This window comes from Saccopteryx leptura, chromosome 3, assembly GCF_036850995.1.
Source record: "Saccopteryx leptura isolate mSacLep1 chromosome 3, mSacLep1_pri_phased_curated, whole genome shotgun sequence".
NCBI lineage: Eukaryota > Metazoa > Chordata > Mammalia > Chiroptera > Emballonuridae > Saccopteryx > Saccopteryx leptura.
Genome location: NC_089505.1, coordinates 287,699,626 through 287,719,422, shown reverse-complemented (window position 1 = coordinate 287,719,422; position 19,797 = coordinate 287,699,626). Strand labels below are relative to the sequence as shown.

The 19,797-nt window shown below is 42.9% G+C and overlaps 2 protein-coding genes across 2 annotated transcripts in view; one reads left to right on the top strand and one right to left on the bottom strand.

Moving 5' to 3' along the window:
- Positions 1-224: 224 nt before the first annotated feature.
- MRPL33 (mitochondrial ribosomal protein L33) lies at positions 225-9,786 on the top strand. The gene is made up of 4 exons (XM_066372405.1): positions 225-282; positions 1,126-1,144; positions 2,845-2,951; positions 9,469-9,786. The coding sequence occupies exons 1-4, from the start codon at positions 261-263 to the stop codon at positions 9,516-9,518; spliced, it is 198 nt and encodes a 65-aa protein (XP_066228502.1). The 5' UTR covers positions 225-260; the 3' UTR covers positions 9,519-9,786.
- A 3,428-nt stretch (positions 9,787-13,214) lies between these two features.
- Positions 13,215-19,797, bottom strand: part of RBKS (ribokinase) — a 106,235-nt gene continuing 99,652 nt past the window's right edge. The window contains exon 8 of the mRNA XM_066378626.1: positions 13,215-13,445. Within this exon, the coding sequence (XP_066234723.1) occupies positions 13,272-13,445 (174 nt within the window). The 3' untranslated portion in view covers positions 13,215-13,271. The remainder of the gene's footprint in view (positions 13,446-19,797) is intronic.

Below are 19,797 nucleotides of genomic sequence, written 5' to 3'. Positions count from 1 at the left end.
CTGACTAGAAGTAGGAGCCAGGGCCTGGGGTGCCAACCTTGAGCGCTAACAGAGTCTCTTAGCAAAAGAAAGGGGACTCCATCGTCCCCAACCACAAAAACAAAACACCTGGCAAGTCAAGAACACACGTAAACGGCAGGGCAGACAGAGGTTTACACCGGAGGGGCGTGGCTGCAGTCCACGCCCACTCCTAGACCTCTTCCGGTACAGGTCTGTGCCCCGGAAGCAGTTGTTTGTTGCGGGACTTCGGGGGTGTCGTCATGTTGCTGTCCGCTGTCTCCTGTAAGTGGGGCTGGAGAGTGCAGCGGCGGCAAGGCCTGCGGCGAGGGCGGGAGGCCGTGACAGGCAGGCCCCGGGACGAGCGGGGCGGAGTACGCGCTGGCTGGGAAGCTGCTGCAGCGGCCTCCCAGGCCTTCGGGACTACAGCGCCCGGCATGCCCCGCGGCGCGCGTCACTGCTTTGCGAGTATGCCTTGCGGTCTGCCTGGCTGGTTCGGAGCCCGGTTATGGTTCGCATGGACAGTGGAATCTGGGCTGCAGGAATGGGGCGCTTTCCCCGCCCTGGGTAGGGATGTGTCAAGCAGCATCACTGGACATCTGGACTGGGAAAACCCTCAGAACTTCTAGTCCACTCGTTTCGAACTCTAAACCGCTACCGAGGGGAGCGGTGATTTACTTTAACACGTGGGCAGTGAAAGAAGTGCTCTGACTCCCAAGAGAGTCCTGTTTCTGCACCAGCTGACTTATTGGTTAGGTTTAGTTTCCCTCCTTCATCTGGTTAACTTGTCAAACAAGAGACTTGTTCCAGTGCAAATATTTGCACCTTAGAAAGGGAGCAAATGGAGCAGCTACTACTTTAGAAAGATTTCAAAGGTACTCTAACTGAAGAGAGATTGTGCAAAGCATTACATCCAGAATTGTGTTGGTCTGATTGGACCTTTTTATCTTCTTTCTGTAATATCCTAACCAGCTAGGCAGTAGTTGAGTGACACACCTCATGGCATACTTTATGACATAAATATTTGTGGTTATTAATGACATCTATCAATATATAAACGTTGCATAAGCAAGATAATAAATTGATATTTTTTCTTTTCTCTTTTCAACCTTTCCTTGCTACAAAAAGTTGCCAGGAGCAAGTCAAAGTAAGTAAAAGTTTTTTTTTTTTATTAAACTTTACTTGTTTCTGTCACATTCCTTAGTCCAGCTGCTGCCAATATGTTCTTATATGAAACTAAGCATTTGGCCTCGATTTTCTAAAAGTTGGTTTGAGGAATATTACTCGGATGAATTATTTTGGTCCTTTCAAAAAATATTTTCCCCTCCAACTGACTAAGTGAGCATTCAAAAATTTACTTAAAGGAGCTCTTGCTGTGTTGCTTCTGAAGAATCTGTCGGAGTGCCCATGCTCTCTTTGGACTACCGTCACGTTTCTGTCTCCTCAAATGGAGGACCGAAGGCTGTTTGTCTGGAGCCCACTACGGAATCTCACAGAACAAGCTGGGATTTGATTAAACCATAGAGCCTATTTTAATTGTATAAGCATTTCAAAAATAGCAAAGATTAAAGAATTCATAATGCATCAGAGAGACTATAAATACCAAACTGTTATCTTAAAATAAATTTTACAGATAGTTAACTGAAAATTTTTTTGTGGTAAAAATAGGAAAATTCTAAAGCAGCCTTTGCTTGCAACCCAAAACACATCACAAATCTTAAGACTAGGTTGTTTTTTTTTTAAATTAAAGTTAATGAAAAACATGTATATTGGTGTCCCCCCAATATCTCTTATTGATTCATATAGCTTTTCCCATAATCCAGTTATTTATGTTAGAATTTCCCACCTCCAGGTTCTGTAGGAATCTCTCATGCCTTCAGTTTCTTCAGAGCTACTCCCTGCCTCTCATGTTCTTTGTATCCTTCTTGTGACATTTGTCATATAGGTTTTGCCTAATAGTTCTTCTGTATACAACTCACCTTGCTTCCTACACTGTTAGTTTCTCAAAGGTGCAGATGCAGCCTTTGTGGAATTTTGCATTTCATAATGCTTTCCACATATTAAGCACTTAATAGATTTTTGTTAAGTTTTTTTGAATGAATGGCTAATTATTGTCCCTTTTAATTAAATACTGTATGCCTCTTATATATGAGGCACTGTGCTTAATTAACATGGAAAGGGATTAAAAAATATGTAATGTATCTTAGATGCTTCATATATATATTTTTTTCTTGGAATTAGATGAGAAATAAAATAGTATGGTCTACATAGGGAGATAAGACACATGAAAAAGTAACAAACAGTACAAGGTATTAAAACGTCTAGTGAGGCAGAACATGAACTTTATATGTTGGATGACTATAATGTAAACAAAATATATGATGAGGAACAAGTGTTTACATGTTAGCAATATATCTAAAAGTTCTGATCCCTTAATTTTGTCCCTTCCTAATTTTACTCTTCTTGCTCATTCCTGGTAGAGAGGGCTCATCTGAGACAACTGTCTTTATGATTTTCTGACTGACTACTTAGGGTTACCAGTACTTTTGTATTTTTTTCCTCCTGAGAGGTGGGGAATCTGAGTCCATTCCTACAATGTGGTTTGATTGTTCTCGTTGCTTTGATTAGGTCATTACCAAGGCACTCTGTAATTGAACAGACTTTGGGAATCAGAACCACTGAGACTGTGACTTACAGAAAACGTCATCTGTTTTTGAACTGCACCTCTTTGGGCTAAGTGATGTCCCACAACTAATCCTACTGTATGGGTTCTCAAAATGTGCCATCCCCTCATGACAGACTTTAGTCTACTTCTTCAGCTTCTAACAGCTTATTTGTGAATCTTAGGACCATTCTGGTGAAAATGGTAAGCCAAGCTGGGACAGGTTACTCCTTCAACACTAAGAGAAGCCGACTACGGGAGAAACTGACTCTACTGCGTTATGATCCAGTTGGTAAGATTCAGAAAACTTACTCCACAAAATTCATATACTCCCAAGGCCTATTGCTCTTTCCAGACTGATGCTGAACATTTGGCAATTTTTTAGCCCTTTGACACTAGCATTTATTCAGCAACTATGGAGTGAATGTTTACTATGGTGCCATTCTCCCAGGTGCTGGGATATACTAGGATTCGAGACAGGCACAGACCCTGCACTCATGACAATCTCATTTGGAAGGAAGAGAGAAAAAGATGCAAAGTATGCTAAGTGCTTATGAGAGAAAAAAGCAGGATGCTGAGATGTAGGATAAAGTTGGGGAATTATGGGTCTTATCTTCAAATAGAATAAATTAGGGACAGTCTCTCTTGTAGGAAATAGTGAACCAGAGATCTGAGGTGAGACACCAGCCATGCAAAGAGAATAGGTGGTATTTTTCTGGAAACAGGAAGAGTTGAGTGTCTTGAGAAGGAGAGGGAATGGTCTCCTGGGATCATCTGTCTGTTGGTGAATAGGGTCCAGACCTGAGTCCAAGAGGTATGGTTTTTATATATTAGTGCAGGTGGGTAGGAAATGTCATTTTCTAAACTGCTCACAAAAATTAGGGGCTCAGGGAATGTGCAGATACTCTAGTACTTTCAGCCTTTTGTATAGTGCATTTTCACCAATGAAATAAAGTTGGTTTTGCGTCTCATTTGAATAATTGAACAACTTTCTTTGACTTGTTTGCTTTTCTGATGTTCTTGTTTAATAAAAAAAAAATCAAAGTTTCTTTTTTTTAATTACTTCATATTCATTTTGAAATATCCCCTAATTTTTGTGAGCAGTATATTTTATACTGTCTGCTAAAATAGTAATGGTCTCAGTATACAGAAATATTTGTTTAAAAGGGACAAATGCTCCCAAGACCAGATTGCCTGCTCACAAACAAGCGTCACACCTGGTTGCTGTTGGTGAAATCCCGTTTTTGGATTTCATGAACAGATTTATGCAAAATAAACTAGCCAATTACTTATTTGAAAACTTGGGGTCATTCATTTTTTTTCTCTTGCTTTTAAATAGCCCCTTTATGATTGCTTCGTAAGGGCTGTACGGAGCTTCTGAGTGGTGAACATGTGGCGATCCGGGAGAGGAGCACGCTCCGGGGGTGTGGGAGCTCTGCTCCCCGTCCCCAGCCCTCGCCTGTGTGTCATTTCCACCTCGCTGTTCCTGAGTTACTATCTCCAGGGAACTAGGGTCAGAATTGACATCAGTTGGTGATCAGAATTGGAATTGGTCCCAGAATCCTGTCTCTCAAAATTAATCCATTATGTAACGAAAGACAGGCACTTAATCTCATAATCAACTTTTTCATTCGGAACAAGAACTCAGACTCTTGCTTCTGGTCAAGATGGAGTTACAGGGAACAAATTTACCTTCCCATCTGAAACGACAACTGAAAAAGGACAATATAGGCAACACAAGACAGTGACCTCTGAGAGAAAGGAAACAAAGTAGTGTTTATGAGTACCCGAAGTGGAAGGTTCTGTATTTGCTTACCTTCCCAAGCCTTCCTGTCTGCAGATGCTATGAGTCCATTATGACAGGCACCTGTACTTCCCAGGCAGTCTGAATCCCACGGTGTAGATGAAGAATCTGAGGCCAAGGATGTTGATCAAGGAAACACAGCGAAAACATGTGACAAAACAAAGATCTGAACTCAGGCTGGACCCTGAACCACTTTTGTAGGGACCTGTTATTAAGAGATTTTGCAGGAGGCTGAAACCTACTTAGCACTGGTCAGGCAATTAGTGTGAATGCTGCCGACAGCTACATTCATAGCTGCCTTCAGAGTTTGTTAAGGTCTTAACTGCTTATTGTGCTGCATTTGTCAATGTCTAAGAAAAATAAAAATAAAGCTCCTTCAAAAAAAAGGGCTATATTAGTGTGAGGAGGCATTTAAAAAGGCCCTGAGAAGCAGTTGTCAGCTTAAAATTGTGTGAGCTCCATTATATAACAGAAAATTCTCTGCTGTTTTTGTGGTGGTAAAATTTCTGGTCATTCATTATTACTATAAAAAGGGAATTCTAGGTTTGTACCTGGTGATGAGAAGTCTGAATTTCAGGATGCGACTCTATATGCTGGAAAATTACTGGAAGAATAAGCTGTGTGTGTTAGTCTGTTTGGGCTGCTACAACAAAGTACCTCAGACTAGGTGGCTTATAAAACAACCGAAATTTATTTCTCAGAGTTCTGGGGCCTGGGAAGTCCAAGATGAAGGTGCCAGTGTGGTTGCTTTCTAGTGAGGGCTCTTTTGGTTCATAGCCTGTGCCTTCTTGCTGTGTCCTTACATGGTGGAAAGACGAGCAAGCTCAGTGGGGTTTCTTTTATAATAGAGCCTTAATCCCATTTATAATGGCTCCACCCTCGTGACCAAAGCACCTCCTGAAAGCCCCACCTCCTAATACCATCATACTGTATTTTAGAGTTAAGATTTCAACATGTGAATTCAGGGTGTTTAGGACACAAATATTCAGACCATAGTAATATGATTTTGGATTGGTGTGTTTTTCTTCTTCTTTCTTTGTATCAGATGGTAAAAACTCAAAATGATGAAATTTATGATAAAGTAATGGCATACCTTGGAGATCTTCCACATTCATTTAGTTCAATATCACAGTAAAATGACTCATGAAATTTTTGGTTTTCCAGTACATATAAAACTCATGTTTATACCATAGTCTGTTAAGCATACAATAGCATTATGTTTTAAAAAATGTACCTACCTTAATTTAAAATGCTTTATTGCTAAAAAATACTAACCATCATGTGAACTTTCAGCGAATTATAATCATTTTGCTGGTGGAAACTCTTACCTTCAATTTGTAAAAAACACAATTATCTGCGAAGTGCATTAAAATGAGGTATGCCCATTGTTTTTTTAGCATTTTATCTCCTTTAAAGTTTTTTAGGAACTGGTACAACATTTCTAACTGTATGGAGGTACAGTTGGCTCTTCATATCTATGGGTTCTGCATCTGTGTATTCAACCACAGATTGAAAAGATTCAGGAAAAAAAAGTTACGTGTTTCCTGATGTATACTATATAGTTAGGCCTCTGGATGGTTATGTCTGTACTGGACATGTACAGATGTTGTTTCCTTAGTCCGTAAACAATACAGTATAACAACTATTTGCATAGCCTTTACATTGTGTTAGGTGTTATAATTAATTTAGGGATGATTTAAAGTATACAGGAGGATGTGTGTAGCCAAATGCAAGCACTACCCCATTTTATACGCAGGACTCGTGCAACCATGGGTTTTGGTATCCATGGCAGTGGTGGTAGGGGATTTCTAGAACTAACCTCCCCACCGCCATGGATATCGAGGGGACTCTGTATTAGGAACTTACTAGGACCAATTTTAAGTGTTTTTTAAAAATTTACCCTTTAAAAATAACTTTATTTATTGATTTAACAGAGAGAGGAGGGGGAAAGCAAGAAGTATCAACTCATAGTTGCTTCACTTTAGTTGTTCGTTGATTGCTTGTCGTATGTGCCTTGACCAGACAAGCCCAGGGTTCGAACCAGCAACCTCAGTGTTCCAGGTCGACGCTTTATCCACTGGGCCAGCACAGGGCAGGCAATTTTAAGTTTTGAGATTGGGGGAGGATACAACCGTCAACAGTTCTGACCACACGTTGAAAGTGAGAGAAAAGATTCACATGTAAATTTTAAACAGATGATTAGAACTTTTCTGATAAAGAGTGGTCTGAGCCTTGACAGCATGACTGTGTTTTTCTGAAGAGAATGTTCCGGGACAGGAGGCTGCTTGGTTTCTGCCTACCTCACTGAATGCCTTGGAGGCTTGTGTGCTGATATTTGCCCTGGGGCCTGCCCATTGCGTAGGGTACTCAATAGCGTGGCACTTCTCCCAGCATATTTTACTGTGGTGAATCAAATGGTTAGTTTAAGGGTAATGTTTTGTTAGTCTGCTTTATAAAGGAAATCAGGTAAGGAAACAGAAAATTTCTCAATTATTTAAGCATTTCATAGTACACTTTCTGGCTAGTACCAGCCTCTGTCCTTCCAGATTCCTTTTCCTCATATAAAACTAGATGCACGTTTCTGAGAGAAGGCAGGATTAAAGGCTGAGGCATAAGCTTATTAAACTTTGTTAAATATATAAAGGTTTATCATAAAGAAAATGAAAACTTGTCAGTTTTAATTCCTTGGTTGACTAAATAAGACAATACAGATTTTAATTGAAGCAGAATAGATTTAGGTTAGATATGGGGAAAGAACTTGACAGATTCTTTTTCTAAGTATTAAGCAGTAAATATTTTGACAAAATTAATTTATGTTTATGATTGTGGATAACAGTATGTCATTTCAGCTCAGCTAGCACGTATTACGTGTTCGTGTATATTTGGCAGCAACCCTGGGAGGGAGGTGAGGTTATCCCTCTCATAGGGAAAGGAACTGAAGGTAGAGTATTTGAGAAATTTGCCCAGGAACTCAAGCAGAGAAATGGTGGAGCCGAGGTTTGAACCCAGCCTTCCTGACTCTAAGCCTCCTGTTGTTTCTATTACATGGAGACAAATTAATCTAACTAATTTTTCCTTTATCTTAATGAGAACCTTCTTCTGTGCAGCCGCATTTAAGGCCATGAAGCCCTCAGTCTTTCCTACCTCTTACTGCCATTCCGCCAGCCAGAAGCCCAGGGACTCCTCTTACACTTTGTAAACTCCACATTGCCAACACAGTTCTCTGGACTTATGTATCTATTCTCTGAAGTAAGGGAATGAATGCAGTGAATGAATCAAAAACTTTGCTTTATTAATCTTCATCAGTTACTTCTGTTCATAGTCATTTACATAATCTGACTGGTTACCAGTAAGACAGGTTTCTTCTTTTATCTGTCTTTTTGTCTTTATGTAGAAGAACATGGGAAAGTATTTCTTGCAGTGAATAATACTGTCTGATAGGAAACTGTTTTGGTTTTTACTGCCATTTTATAATCCTTTGTAGTACTCCTTGAACTTTTAAGGAGTATCAGCCCTCTTATATTTAACATTAGATGATTTTAAATGTGTTTTTTATTTTTATTAATCTATAGTTAAAATTCTGTTGACTGGTTAATGGTTCTTTCTCTCTCTCTTTTTTTTACAGAGACTGAGAGAGAGAGAGTCAGAGAGAGGGATAGATAGGGACAGACAGACAGGAACGGAGAGAGATGAGAAGCATCAATCATTAGTTTTTTGTTGCGACACCTTAGTTGTTCATTGATTGCTTTCTCTTATGTGTCTAGACCGTGAGCCTTCAGCAGGCCGAGTAACCCTTTGTTTGAGCCAGCAATGTTGGGCTCAAGCTGGTGAACTTTGCTCAAACCAGATGAGCCCGCGCTCAAGCTGGCAACCTTGGGGTCTCGAACCTGGGTCCTCCGCATCCCAGTCCAACGCTCTATACACTGCGCCACCGCCTGGTCAGGCGACTGGTTAATGTTTCTTAAATCCATCTGCCTGTTAGATTCTCCAGGGTTTAAAAAATGTAGACTCCAGTCCCACTCTAGATCTACTGAACCAGAATTAGGGTGGGGTAGAGGTAAGAAGCAGTCATTTACTTCAGTAAGCTCCCTAGTTAATTCTTAATCATAAACAGTTTGGGAATCTCCTGTACAGAGTCCATGTTAATTATAGAAGAAGAAAACAGACAAAGCTAAAATCTCTTTGTATGGTAGGGACAAGTGAGTTGTTATGTCGTAGTTGTTTGATTTCCTGGATCTTCCTGGAATGTTGTTTTTTTTTTTTGGCAAAGGATAAGGTGGTGTGTGCGTGTGTGCGTGCGTGCGTGCGTGTGTGTGGGGTGGGGGTGGGGGAGGGAAAGAGGTGGGAGGTGGGGAGAGGGAGAGACGGAAATGAAGTTAATGGAGCCCTGCGTGGTATTGTAGAACTATGAAAACCTTACTGCCCAGGATCTAGTCTCAGTCTTCCAGCTGGGCATTTAGCACTTTTGGTTTTGTTTCAGAGATGTGAACTCTTACATTTATGAGAATGAGGTTGTGGTTATAATATTAATTCTGTCACCGAACTGGAAAGTCCGTAGTTGGGTGTATGAAACCACCTCTTGCAGACAGGCTGCCTTCTCTTCCGCATGTGTGCAGCTCTTCCTGCCCTTTGTGTGGAGTCCAGCTCGTCTGGCCTTGCTTACCTCTTAGGAGAGTGGATGGTAACTGGGTAAAGGCCTTGAGTATTTTCCATCTTTTACCTGTGATTTTTAAAAATTTGAATATTTCACACTGGTGAAATGTGACCTTGTGGGGTACCAAGGATGTCACTGGTTGGTTGGATCTTTCCTTTTTTCCTTGCCATTTTCTCTAGTCTTCTCTGGCCTCTGGGATTGAAGAACTGAGTTTGCAAGTCAACTCCATTCTCGTGTCCGAGGAAAGTAAAATAAGAGAAAGGCGAGGGCTCATGGTCTGATATGTATTTATATTAGAAAATGGTGATGATACAACTTAGTTTTCTGCCATAATCCTTTCTTTTCCTATAGTGAAAGCAAGAGTTCTCTTTGTGGAACAGAAAAAAATACGCTCCCTCTAAACAATGGATTGGAAATGAATTTGATTTATAAATGAGAAGACTGAGGGCGGGATACTGATTCAGAAATTCTGCAGCATGCAATAAAAGAAGAGGAAATGACACGAATCACTGCCTCCTGTGATTTGAAGGCCATTGTGAAGGAAAACAATGAGTGAAAGAAAGTTCTTCATGTTAGAACATATATCATTGCATCACATTTATTTATCTTTCTGGATATTTTTATAGCCCTTAATAAAAAATATTAAAATAGCCTGTGCTATTGTCTCTTAGTGATGTTTTTCCCCACTGTTTGAAATTGAAAACATAACTACATTACTAAAAAATAACCATTGTTTCATGTAACGAGAGAAATTTTCCACAGTGAGACTTGTGCAAGAGTTTCCAGGCTGTTCCTTCTTGAACATCATAGAAAAGGCAGTCACACTCCAGAGCGATCTTGAAAAAACTGCCATGTAATAATAGAGATGGCAAAGGTGAGCAGGAATGGTAAGAAGGGAGCCACCCTCAGCCTTCTAACACAAAAGTAACCAGGAGAACTTCTATTTTTGATTTGTGCTTATACAAATATTGATTGACTTACGACCTATGCAACTTACGACCATTCTACTTTACGACCACAATCGTTAGCCACGACTGCTCCGCGTCTGGCAGCGTAAGCATTGCCCAGCTGGGCATACAACAGTGCAGACTAGCTTTCAGCAGCACTACCATCTCTGTGTGCACCATTTCAACTGTTATCCCAGACTCGGTACAGCAATTTGTGTTTTGTGTCTTGGATATTTTTCATCAAACCCCTCCCAAGATGTCTACCAAGAGGAAATTGTCTTTGCAAATATTAAACCAGTTGTACTGGTAATGCAGTGTTTTACTTAAACCTGACGAATGTAAAAATAAGAAACAAAATGGTGTAGAGGTGATACAAATGGCATAAAATGAACAAAGAAAATTATGATATATAACAATAATGAAAGAAAATTATGATAAAATGACTTAAAGATTTTTATAACATCATTTCACAGTACTGTACATATAGCCTACTCAACTTACGACCAAATCGTGTTATGACCAGTCTGTCAGAACCAATTGTGGTCATAAGTTGAGCACTAGCTATACAATTAAAATGGACCTGTGGTGATGCAGTGGATAAAGTGTCAACCTGGAAACGCTGAGATTGCTGGTTCAAAATCCTGGGCTTGCCTGGTCAAGGCACATATGGGAGTTGATGCTTTCTGCTCCTCCCCCCTTCTCTCTCTCTTTCTCCCCTCTCTATAATGAATAAATAAAATCTTTTAAAAAAATTAAAGAAAATGACATTGGTCCATATTCCCAAACTTGGGTCACAAAAATAGTATTTAGGATTTTCTAGGATAGCTTTGGATTCCTTTATCTCCTAATTTTTTTTTTTTTTAATAAGAGGCACTACAGTTCGATTCCCGGCCAGGGCACACAGGAGAAGCGTCCATTTGCTTCTCCACCCCTCCGCCGCGCTTTCCTCTCTGTCTCTCTCTTCCCCTCCCGCAGCCAAGGCTCCATTGGAGCAAAGATGGCCCGGGCGCTGGGGATGGCTCTGTGGCCTCTGCCCCAGGTGCTAGAGTGGCTCTGGTCGCAACATGGTGACGCCCAGGATGGGCAGAGCATCGCCCCCTGGTGGGCAGAGCGTCGCCCCATGGTGGGCGTGCCGGGTGGATCCCGGTCGGGCGCATGCGGGAGTCTGTCTGACTGTCTCTCCCTGTTTCCAGCTTCAGAAAAATGGAAAAAAAAAAAAAAAAAAAAAGCACTACAGGCCCTGGCCAGTTGGCTCAGTGGTAGAGCGTCGGCCTGGCGTGCGGGGAACCTGGGTTCGATTCCCGGCCAGGGCACATAGGAGAAACGCCCATTTGCTTCTCCACCCCGCCCCCTCCTTCCTCTCTGTCTCTCTCTTCCCCTCCCGCAGCCAAGGCTCCATTGGAGCAAAGATGGCCTGGGCGCTGGGGATGGCTCCTTGGCCTCTGCCCCAGGCGCTAGAGTGGCTCCAGTTGCGGCACCCCCTGGTGGGCAGAGCATCGCCCCTGGTGGGCATGCCGGGTGGATCCCGGTCGGCACATGCGAGAGTCTGACTGTCTCTCCCCGTTTCCAGCTTCAGAAAAATACAAAAAAAAAAAAAAAAAAGAGGCACTACAATGCTATTGCCATAAAGCTATGGTGAGGGCTCTGGGGCATGCTGTTTACCACACAGCTAATCAGCTTGGAAATTCCTCTGGAAATGGAATTAGATGTAAACAGTTGTTGAGTCTTAGAGGCTTGTGGTATGATAGTCAGCTATTTTATGGGATCTCTTGTTTAAAGCTCTGGTTCAAAGCAATAATGGGTGGGGTCTTGGCTCTTTTTAAAAACTTTTCCATTGACTTGAGAGAGAGAGAGGAAGGGAGAGAAGCATGAACTTGATGAACTTGTTTACCTTAGTGGTTCCATTTAGTTGCTCACTCATTGATTGCTTCTACACTTCTGGTGCACAGGTAGACGCTTTACCCACTGAGCCCCTGGCCAAAGCTTTGGCTGTTTTTATTTTTTATTTTTCATTTTTCCGAAGCTGGAAACAGGGAGGCAGTCAGACAGACTCCCGCATGCGCCCGACTGGGATCCACCCGGCACGCCCACCAGGGGGCGGGCCATCTTTGCTCCAATGGAGCCTCGGCTGCAGGAGGGGAAGAGAGAGACAGAGAGGAAGGAGAAGGGGAGGAGTGGAGAAGCAGATGGGCGCTTCTTCTGTGTGCCCTGGCCGGGAATCGAACCCAGGACTCCTGCACGCCAGGCCGACGCTCTACCGCTGAGCCAACCGGCCAAGGCAAGCTTTGGCTGCTTTTAGATTGAAACTATACATAATGGTGTTGGGTTACAAGAAAATCTTTCACCTGATTCTACTCCCTAAGCCCAATGTAAAGGGTCTGTGACACGCATGAATTGCCTTTTAAAAAAACAACCTTAAAATCTGGCTTGACGAGTGACCTGTCCATTTATCCCATGGGCTGAACATGGCCCATAGGTAGTGGTGACAGGTTTTGCTGGCGCTCTTTTACAGAGCAGCCCGCCTTGCTCTTCTTTCCTCAGGGGCCGTACCTTTCCTTTGCTTTCTCTGTCCTAGGCTCCAAGGGCCCTCCCTGTGTTTGCCTCTAATGTGTTTCCTGAGCCCACACAGCCCAGCTGGCTCACTTCTTGCACAGCTCACTTCCACTCCTGTGACTTTCTAAATAAACTTTTGCTTATAAAAAAATAAAATAAAAAATGAGTTGGTGACACTGACACTTGAGCACTGAAAGATTTCAACAAACATCCAAAACTTCTGGCTTCTCTTGCAAAACCAGAAACTTTGACAACACTAAAGCCAAAGCCAAGTATCAGCTGCCCCATTTCATCAGCCTTCATTCCCTTGTTTAATGTTCTCTGTTCTGTCTCTGGACACTTGCCTACACCCTCTGCTGTAAGGTGTACGTGTTGTTATTCATGATCTGTTCGCAACAGAATTTCCGGTTCTTGAGTAGTGGTAATGTTTGTATAGATCCTCGTCATGGAATCCTTACTTCTGTTTAGGTTTTACATGAAAAGCAAAGAAATTAATTATTGTAAAGAAATAAATGAAACCTTGAGGATGACTTAGTAAAGGAACATATATTTGCAAAGAAAGGAGAAGACATTTCATAGTAAACTGCTACTTAAAAGTGGTGACTCCCAAGTACATTTTATTACCAGGGATATTTGTTTTGGAGTTAATAGCAATCAAAAGAAATCAAGCGGCAGGTCTTTTTTGTATGGATAAGACGACTGTGTTCCTGCAGCCTGGACGCTGACTGCTGCGATGAAATTGGATCTCTTGAGCATTTCTTCCAAGGACAGATTTGGGTAGTAAGCCAGGTAGAAGGCCAGAGCTCCCACAAAACTGTCACCAGCACCCTGTAATTAAAAGCACAACTGTGGAGATAAGAATGTAGTCATTTCCCCCCCCCCAAACTTGTATTTTTAAGATGTTTAAGTATATTTTAGAATAGTTTTAGATTTACAGAAAAGTTACATGGATATGACAAGAGAGTTTCCATATACCTCACACCCAGTTCTGTAAACATATTACTGTGGTGCATGTGTCACAACTAATGAGATAATAGTGATATATTATTAACTGAAATCCATACTTTGTTTGGATTTCACTAATTTTGCTTAATGTCCTTTTTCTGTTCTAAGATCTCATCCAGGATATCATATTACACTTAGAGTCACATCTCCTTTGACTCCTTTAGGCTGTGACAGTTTCTTAGACAGTCTTTGTTTTTGATGACCTTGATAATTTTGAGAATTGGCGTATTTGGTAGAATGTACCTCAACTGGGATTTGTTTTTCTCATGGTGCTCTGTGGTTATGGTTTTTGGAAGGAAGAGCACAGACACGAAATATCATTCTCATCATATCATATTTAGGGTACATACTATTAACGTGATTTATCACTGATGATGTTATTCTTGATCACTTGGCTGAGGAGGTCTTTGCCAGGCTTTTCAATTGTAAGATATTTTCATCCCTCTTTTCATACTGTACTCTTTGGAAGCAAGTCACTAGGTGTGGTCCACACCTAAGGGGTACGGAGTTATGCTCTACCTTCCTAAGGGTGGAGTATCTCCATAAATTATTTGGAATTTTCTATGGGAGATTTGTCTCTTCTTCCTCATTTATTTATGCAACCATTTATTTATATCAGTATGAACTCATGGATACTTATTCTTCGGGCTACAATCCAGTATTACACCATTTATTTTGTTGCTCAAATTGTTACAGCTTTGGCCATTGAGAGTTCTTTCAGTTAGCTCTGTGTTCCTTGGACATACCCCCATTATTCTGGTTTTTTGAGTGCTTTGTTATTTTTTATTTTATTTTTTTACATTGACGGAGAGAGAGTCAGAGAGAGGGATAGATAGGGACAGACAGGAATAGAGAGATGAGAAGTATCAATCATCAGTTTTAGTTTGCGACACCTTAGTTGTTCACTGATTGCTTTCTCATATGTGCCTTGACCATGGGGCTATAGCAGACTGAGTAACCCCTTGCTCAAGCCAGCGACATTGGGTCAAAGCTGGTGAGCTTTGCTCAAACCAGATGAGCCCGCGCTCAAGCTGGCAACCTCAGGGTCTCGAACCTGGGTCCTTCGCATCCCAGTCTGACGCTCTATCCACTGTGCCACCGCCTGGTCAGGCTGTTACTTTTTGACATAAGATGCTTCAGGCTCATCTTGTATATTCTCTGTGTTAGCCCTACAATTAGCCATTTTTCTATGAAAAATTCATGCAAGAAGTGGTAAGAGCCATTCAAATGTTATTTTCAAACTATATATAGGGTAATAAAAGATTTCTTTCCATTTTCCTTAAAGCTCCAAAGGTCCGAGTTGGTGAAGACGACATAGGGACCTTTAGAAATAGAAAAGTCTGTTGACTTCTGCATTCAGGCAGGGTAATACCTAGTTATCTGTTCATCTAACAAATGCATCTTATTTTATTTTATTATTTTATTTTTTTAGTGAAAGAGAGAGAGAGAGGCAGACAGACAGGAAGGGAGAGAGATGAGAAGCCTCAACTTGTAGTTGCGGCACTTTAGTTGTTCACTGATTGCTTCTTATATGTTCCTTGTTGGGGGGGCGTGGGGGACTTCAGCTGAGTCGGTGACCCCTTGCTCAAGCCAGTGACCTTGGGCTCAAGCCAGCGACCTTGGGCTCAAGCCAGCGACCTTGGGCTTCATGCCCGTGACCTTTGGGCTCAAGCGAGCAACTGTAGGATCATGTCAATGATCCTACGCTCAAGAGGATGACCCTGTGCTCAAGCTGGATGAGCTCATTCTTAAGCTGGTGACCTTGGGGTTTCGAACCTGAGTCCTCAGTGTGCCAGGTTGACGCTGTATCCACTGCACTACCACTGGCCAGGCAACAAATGCATTTTAAATAAATGTGATTATACAATTTTATTTGAAAAATCATTCTAGTATTTAACAACATTCAAGGTCATTCTCCAGTTTTTCCCAGTTTGCTGACTTTTTTTGGATGCAAAAGCTTTCATAACAAATCTTGAAACTCGCCCTGGCCGGTTGGCTCAGCAGTAGAGCGTCGGCCTGGTGTGCGGGGGACCCGGGTTCGATTCCTGGCCAGGGCACATAGGAGAAGCGCCCATTTGCTTCTCCACCCCCACCCCCTCCTTCCTCTCTGTCTCTCTCTTCCCCTCCCGCAGCCAAGGCTCCATTGGAGCAAAGATGGCCTGGGTGCTGGGGATGGCTCCTTGGCCTCTGCCCCAGGCGCTAGAGTGGCTCTGGTCATGGCAGAGCGACACCCCGGAGGGGCAGAGCATCGCCCCCTGGTGGGCAGAGCATCACCCCTGGTGGGTGTGCCGGGTGGATCCTGGTCGGGCGCATGCGGGAGTCTGTCTGACTGTCTCTCCCCGTTTCCAGCTTCAGAAAAATACAAAAAAAAAAAAAACCACACAAAAAAACAAAAAACAAAAAAACCCCCAAATCTTGAAACTCTATTTCAGCCTTATTAAAGGCAATGGTATGCAAGACTGTTTCAGTTACAACTGACTTCTTTAATGAGCTATGTGCCCGGCACAGAGATGGGTACTAGGAAAGGAGTAAAATCCACTGTGGATTAAATACTAAATAGTGTGTCAGAGTTTGGATTTTAAGAAAGGGTTTGAAGAAAGCCTCCCTAAAGAAGGAGTCCTTATGGAATGAGGCAGATTTATAGAGAGGAGGAAAGGCTCCAAGAACAAAGACCCCGGAGAAGGAAGGAACAGAAGAGCTCATGAGACAGGGAATGGCTTTAAGGACGACATTTCCCCTTGTTGACAGAGATAAAGCAATCAATATTAAACTTGCCAAGCAGTAATAGTAATGCAGGCATGGAGTCAATGCTCTCCTTCCTTCCATTAATGTTTCCTGAGTCCTCAAACATGTCGGGCACTGTGCTGGGTGCCCTGTCATTCTTGAGTCTCTCCTGCAGGAAACAGCAGAGGAGGAGTCACAAGTGGCTCCTGTCTTCCCTCAGTTTACAGCATAGCAATGCAACAACAGAACAGTCCAGCTGGAGGAATCGTGAGCTGGGTGGAAAGTGTTATGAACCATGAAAAATGCCACCAGATATGAAGAGTTATGGCAAACTCCTTAAGATTCCATGTTTTAATTCCTCACATCATATACAAAATTAAATTCCAGGCCTGAGTGTAAGAAATATAACAGTAACATAATATGAAAATTTAGATGAATATGTGTATAATCAATCCCAAGCAAGGAAACCACAAGCATGTCAGTAAACCCAAATGCCATAATGAAAAAAAGAACATTTTAATTTTTTAACTATTTTATTTTTTTTAAGTGAGAGGAGGGAAGATAGTGAGACAGACTCCTGCATGTGTCCCAACCAGGATCTACCCAATAGCCCTCGTCTGGGGCTGATGCTCAAACTAACTGAGCTATTTTTAGCATCTGAGGCTGATGCACTTGGAACAACGGAGCTATCCTCAGCGCTGGGGCTGCAGGAGGAGAAGAGGGAGCTAAGAGAGGGGGGGAAGCAGATGGTGACTTTTTGTGTGTGCCCTGACTGGGAATTGAACCTGGGATATCCATATGCCAGGCTGACATTCTTTCTACTCAGCCAACCAGCCAGGGCCGTATTTTAATTTTTAAAAAAGATTTTATTTATTGATTTTACAGAGAGAGGAGGGGGTAGGATTGAGAAGTATCAACTCATAGTTGCTTCACTTTAGTTGTTTGCTGATTGCTTGTTGTATATACCTTGACCAGGCAAGCCCAGAGTTTTAAACTGGTGACCTCAGCATTCCAGGTTGACACTCTGTCCACTGTGCCACCACAGGTCAGGCTCTTGGTAGCAGTTTTTAAGTGTCCTGGGCTTACTCCTGGTTTCTCTATATGTCTAATAATAATTGAGGCTTACTGAGGGCTAGGCTTATTTAAGTGTTGTGATTGGCAAATTGGAACTTACTTGTCCTTATATTGAGAACCCTAATTCTACCTTTCTTGTACAAGTATATGTTTCTCTTTCTTGTGGCAATGTGGGCTTTGAAGTCAGATTTGTATTTAAATCTTGGCTTTGCCACTTCGTAGCTTTGAGACATTGGGAGAAATTGATGTAAACTCTTTGTGACTTAGCTTTCTTATAAATAAAATGAAACTATTAACATCTCCCTCATAGGGATTTTGTAAATCATTCTTTGCTCCTCAGTATTCCCACCCCAAATCAGTTCACAGAACTATTAGTACATGTTGCTACTGCACTTACCTTTCCACCCTACTGCCTTGGCCTCCCTTGCTTTTCTGCACACCCTCCCTACAGACTGGGCATGTTCATTCTACCACCAGTTCTCTCCTTGCCCTTCCCCACCCACCCTGTTCTGTAGGCAGAGGCGGATTTAACAGCGCATGCCCTAGGCCTTGACTTCTGAAGGGTCCCGCGAAACCCCAACTTTACACTTTTTTTCTAATGTAAGGGGCCCAATATTTTCTTCTGCGCCTGGGGCCTCAACTGACCTTAATCTACCTCTGTCTGCAGGTCCCCCTTGTTTTGTGTGTAGCCTGAAAGCCATTGATTGTGCCAGTCTTTTTTTTTTTTTTTTTTTTTTTTACAGAGACAGAGTCAGAGAGAGGGATAGATAGGGACAGACAAGAACAGAGAGAGAGATGAGAAGCATCAATCATTAGTTTTTTGTTGCGACACCTTAGTTGTTCATTGATTGTTTTCTCATATATGCCTTGACTGTGGGGCTTCAGCAGACCGAGTAACCCCTTGCTTGAGCCAGCGACCTTGGGTCCAAGCTGGTGAGCTTTGCTCAAACCAGATGAGCCTGCGCTCAAGCTGGCGACCTCGGGGTCTCGAACCTGGGTCCTCCACATCCCAGTCCGATGCTCTATCCACTGTGCCATTGCCTGGTCAGGCTGCGCCAGTCTTCTTAACCGTCTCTCACTTGTCTGCAAATCTCTTTTCTTCCTTTCTTAAAAGGGCCCCATCCCTTTCTGTCTTCCTAGAGTTCCCCATGTTGCTACACCTACTCAAAGCACTTCAATCACTTATGTGCTCACCCTAACAGTACCCATAAAAGAGATGCTTTCTATTTTCTGCTTGCCATTGTAGATAGTGGTATATAGATTAAATGTTAAGTCCACATCATGAAGGAGATCTGCTTGCAATTAGGTTGACCCATCCACAAAACAAAAACAGCCCTGGCCGATTGGCTCAGTGGTAGAGTATCGGCCTGGCGTGCAGAGGTTCCAGGTTCGATTCCCGGCCAGGGCACACAGGAGAAGTGCCCATCTGCCTCTCCACCCCTCCCCCTCTCATTCCTCTCTGTCTCTCTCTTCCCCTCCCGCAGCCGAGGCTCCATTGGAGCAAAGATGGCCCGGGCGCTGGGGATGGCTCCTTGGCCTCTGCCCCAGGTGCTAGAGTGGCTCTGGTTGCAACAGAGTGACGCCCCGGAGGGGAAGAGCATCGCCCCCTGGTGGGCAGAGCATCGCCCCTGGTGGGCGTGCCGGGTGGATCCCGGTCGGGCGCATGCGGGAGTCTGTCTGTCTCTCCCTGTTTCCAGCTTCAGAAAAATACAAACAAACAAACAAACAAACAAAAAACCCCAATTTACCTAAGGGATGGAATCCAAAAATAGATAAGTTAAGAGTCCTATTACAATTTATTAAGAATCCATGAGTCTATACTGATATTAAGTAAGTCAGTGAAAAATAAAATGGGGGAGGGAAAAACATCCTTAAAGTAGAATGTCAACAAGTAAATATAGAAGTTTGAAAACTACCACTTTGGCCCTGGCCGGTTGGCTCAGCGGTAGAGCATTGGCCTGGCGTGCAGGAGCCCCAGGTTCGATTCCCAGCCAGGGCACACAGGAGAGGCGCCCATCTGCTTCTCCACCCCTTCCCCTCTCCTTCCTCTCTGTCTCTCTCTTCCCCTCCTGCAGCCGAGGCTCCATTGGAGCAAAGATTGCCTGGGCGCTGAGGATGGCTCTGTGGCCTCTGCCTTAGGCGCTAGAATGGCTCTGGATGCAACAGAGTGACGCCCCAGAGGGGCAGAGCATCGCCCCCTGGTGGGCATGCCGGGTGGATCCCGGTCAGGCGCATGCAGGAGTCTGTCTGACTGCCTCTCCGTTTTCAGCTTCGGAAAAATTAAAAAAAAGAAAAGAAAAGAAAAGAAAACTACCACTTTGCAACTATCATAGTAATAACTAATTCTGGCAAGAATCACCAATGGATGCATTAAAAC

What these genes read in the sequence shown, in the direction of transcription:
- MRPL33 (XM_066372405.1), top strand. Translation starts at nt 261, where the DNA reads ATGTTGCTGTCCGCTGTCTCCT. An exon ending in ACTGCGTTATGATCCAGTTG is followed by an intron (nt 2,952 to 9,468) that starts GTAAGATTCAGA and finishes CTTTTCCTATAG; the next exon opens with TGAAAGCAAGAGTTCTCTTT.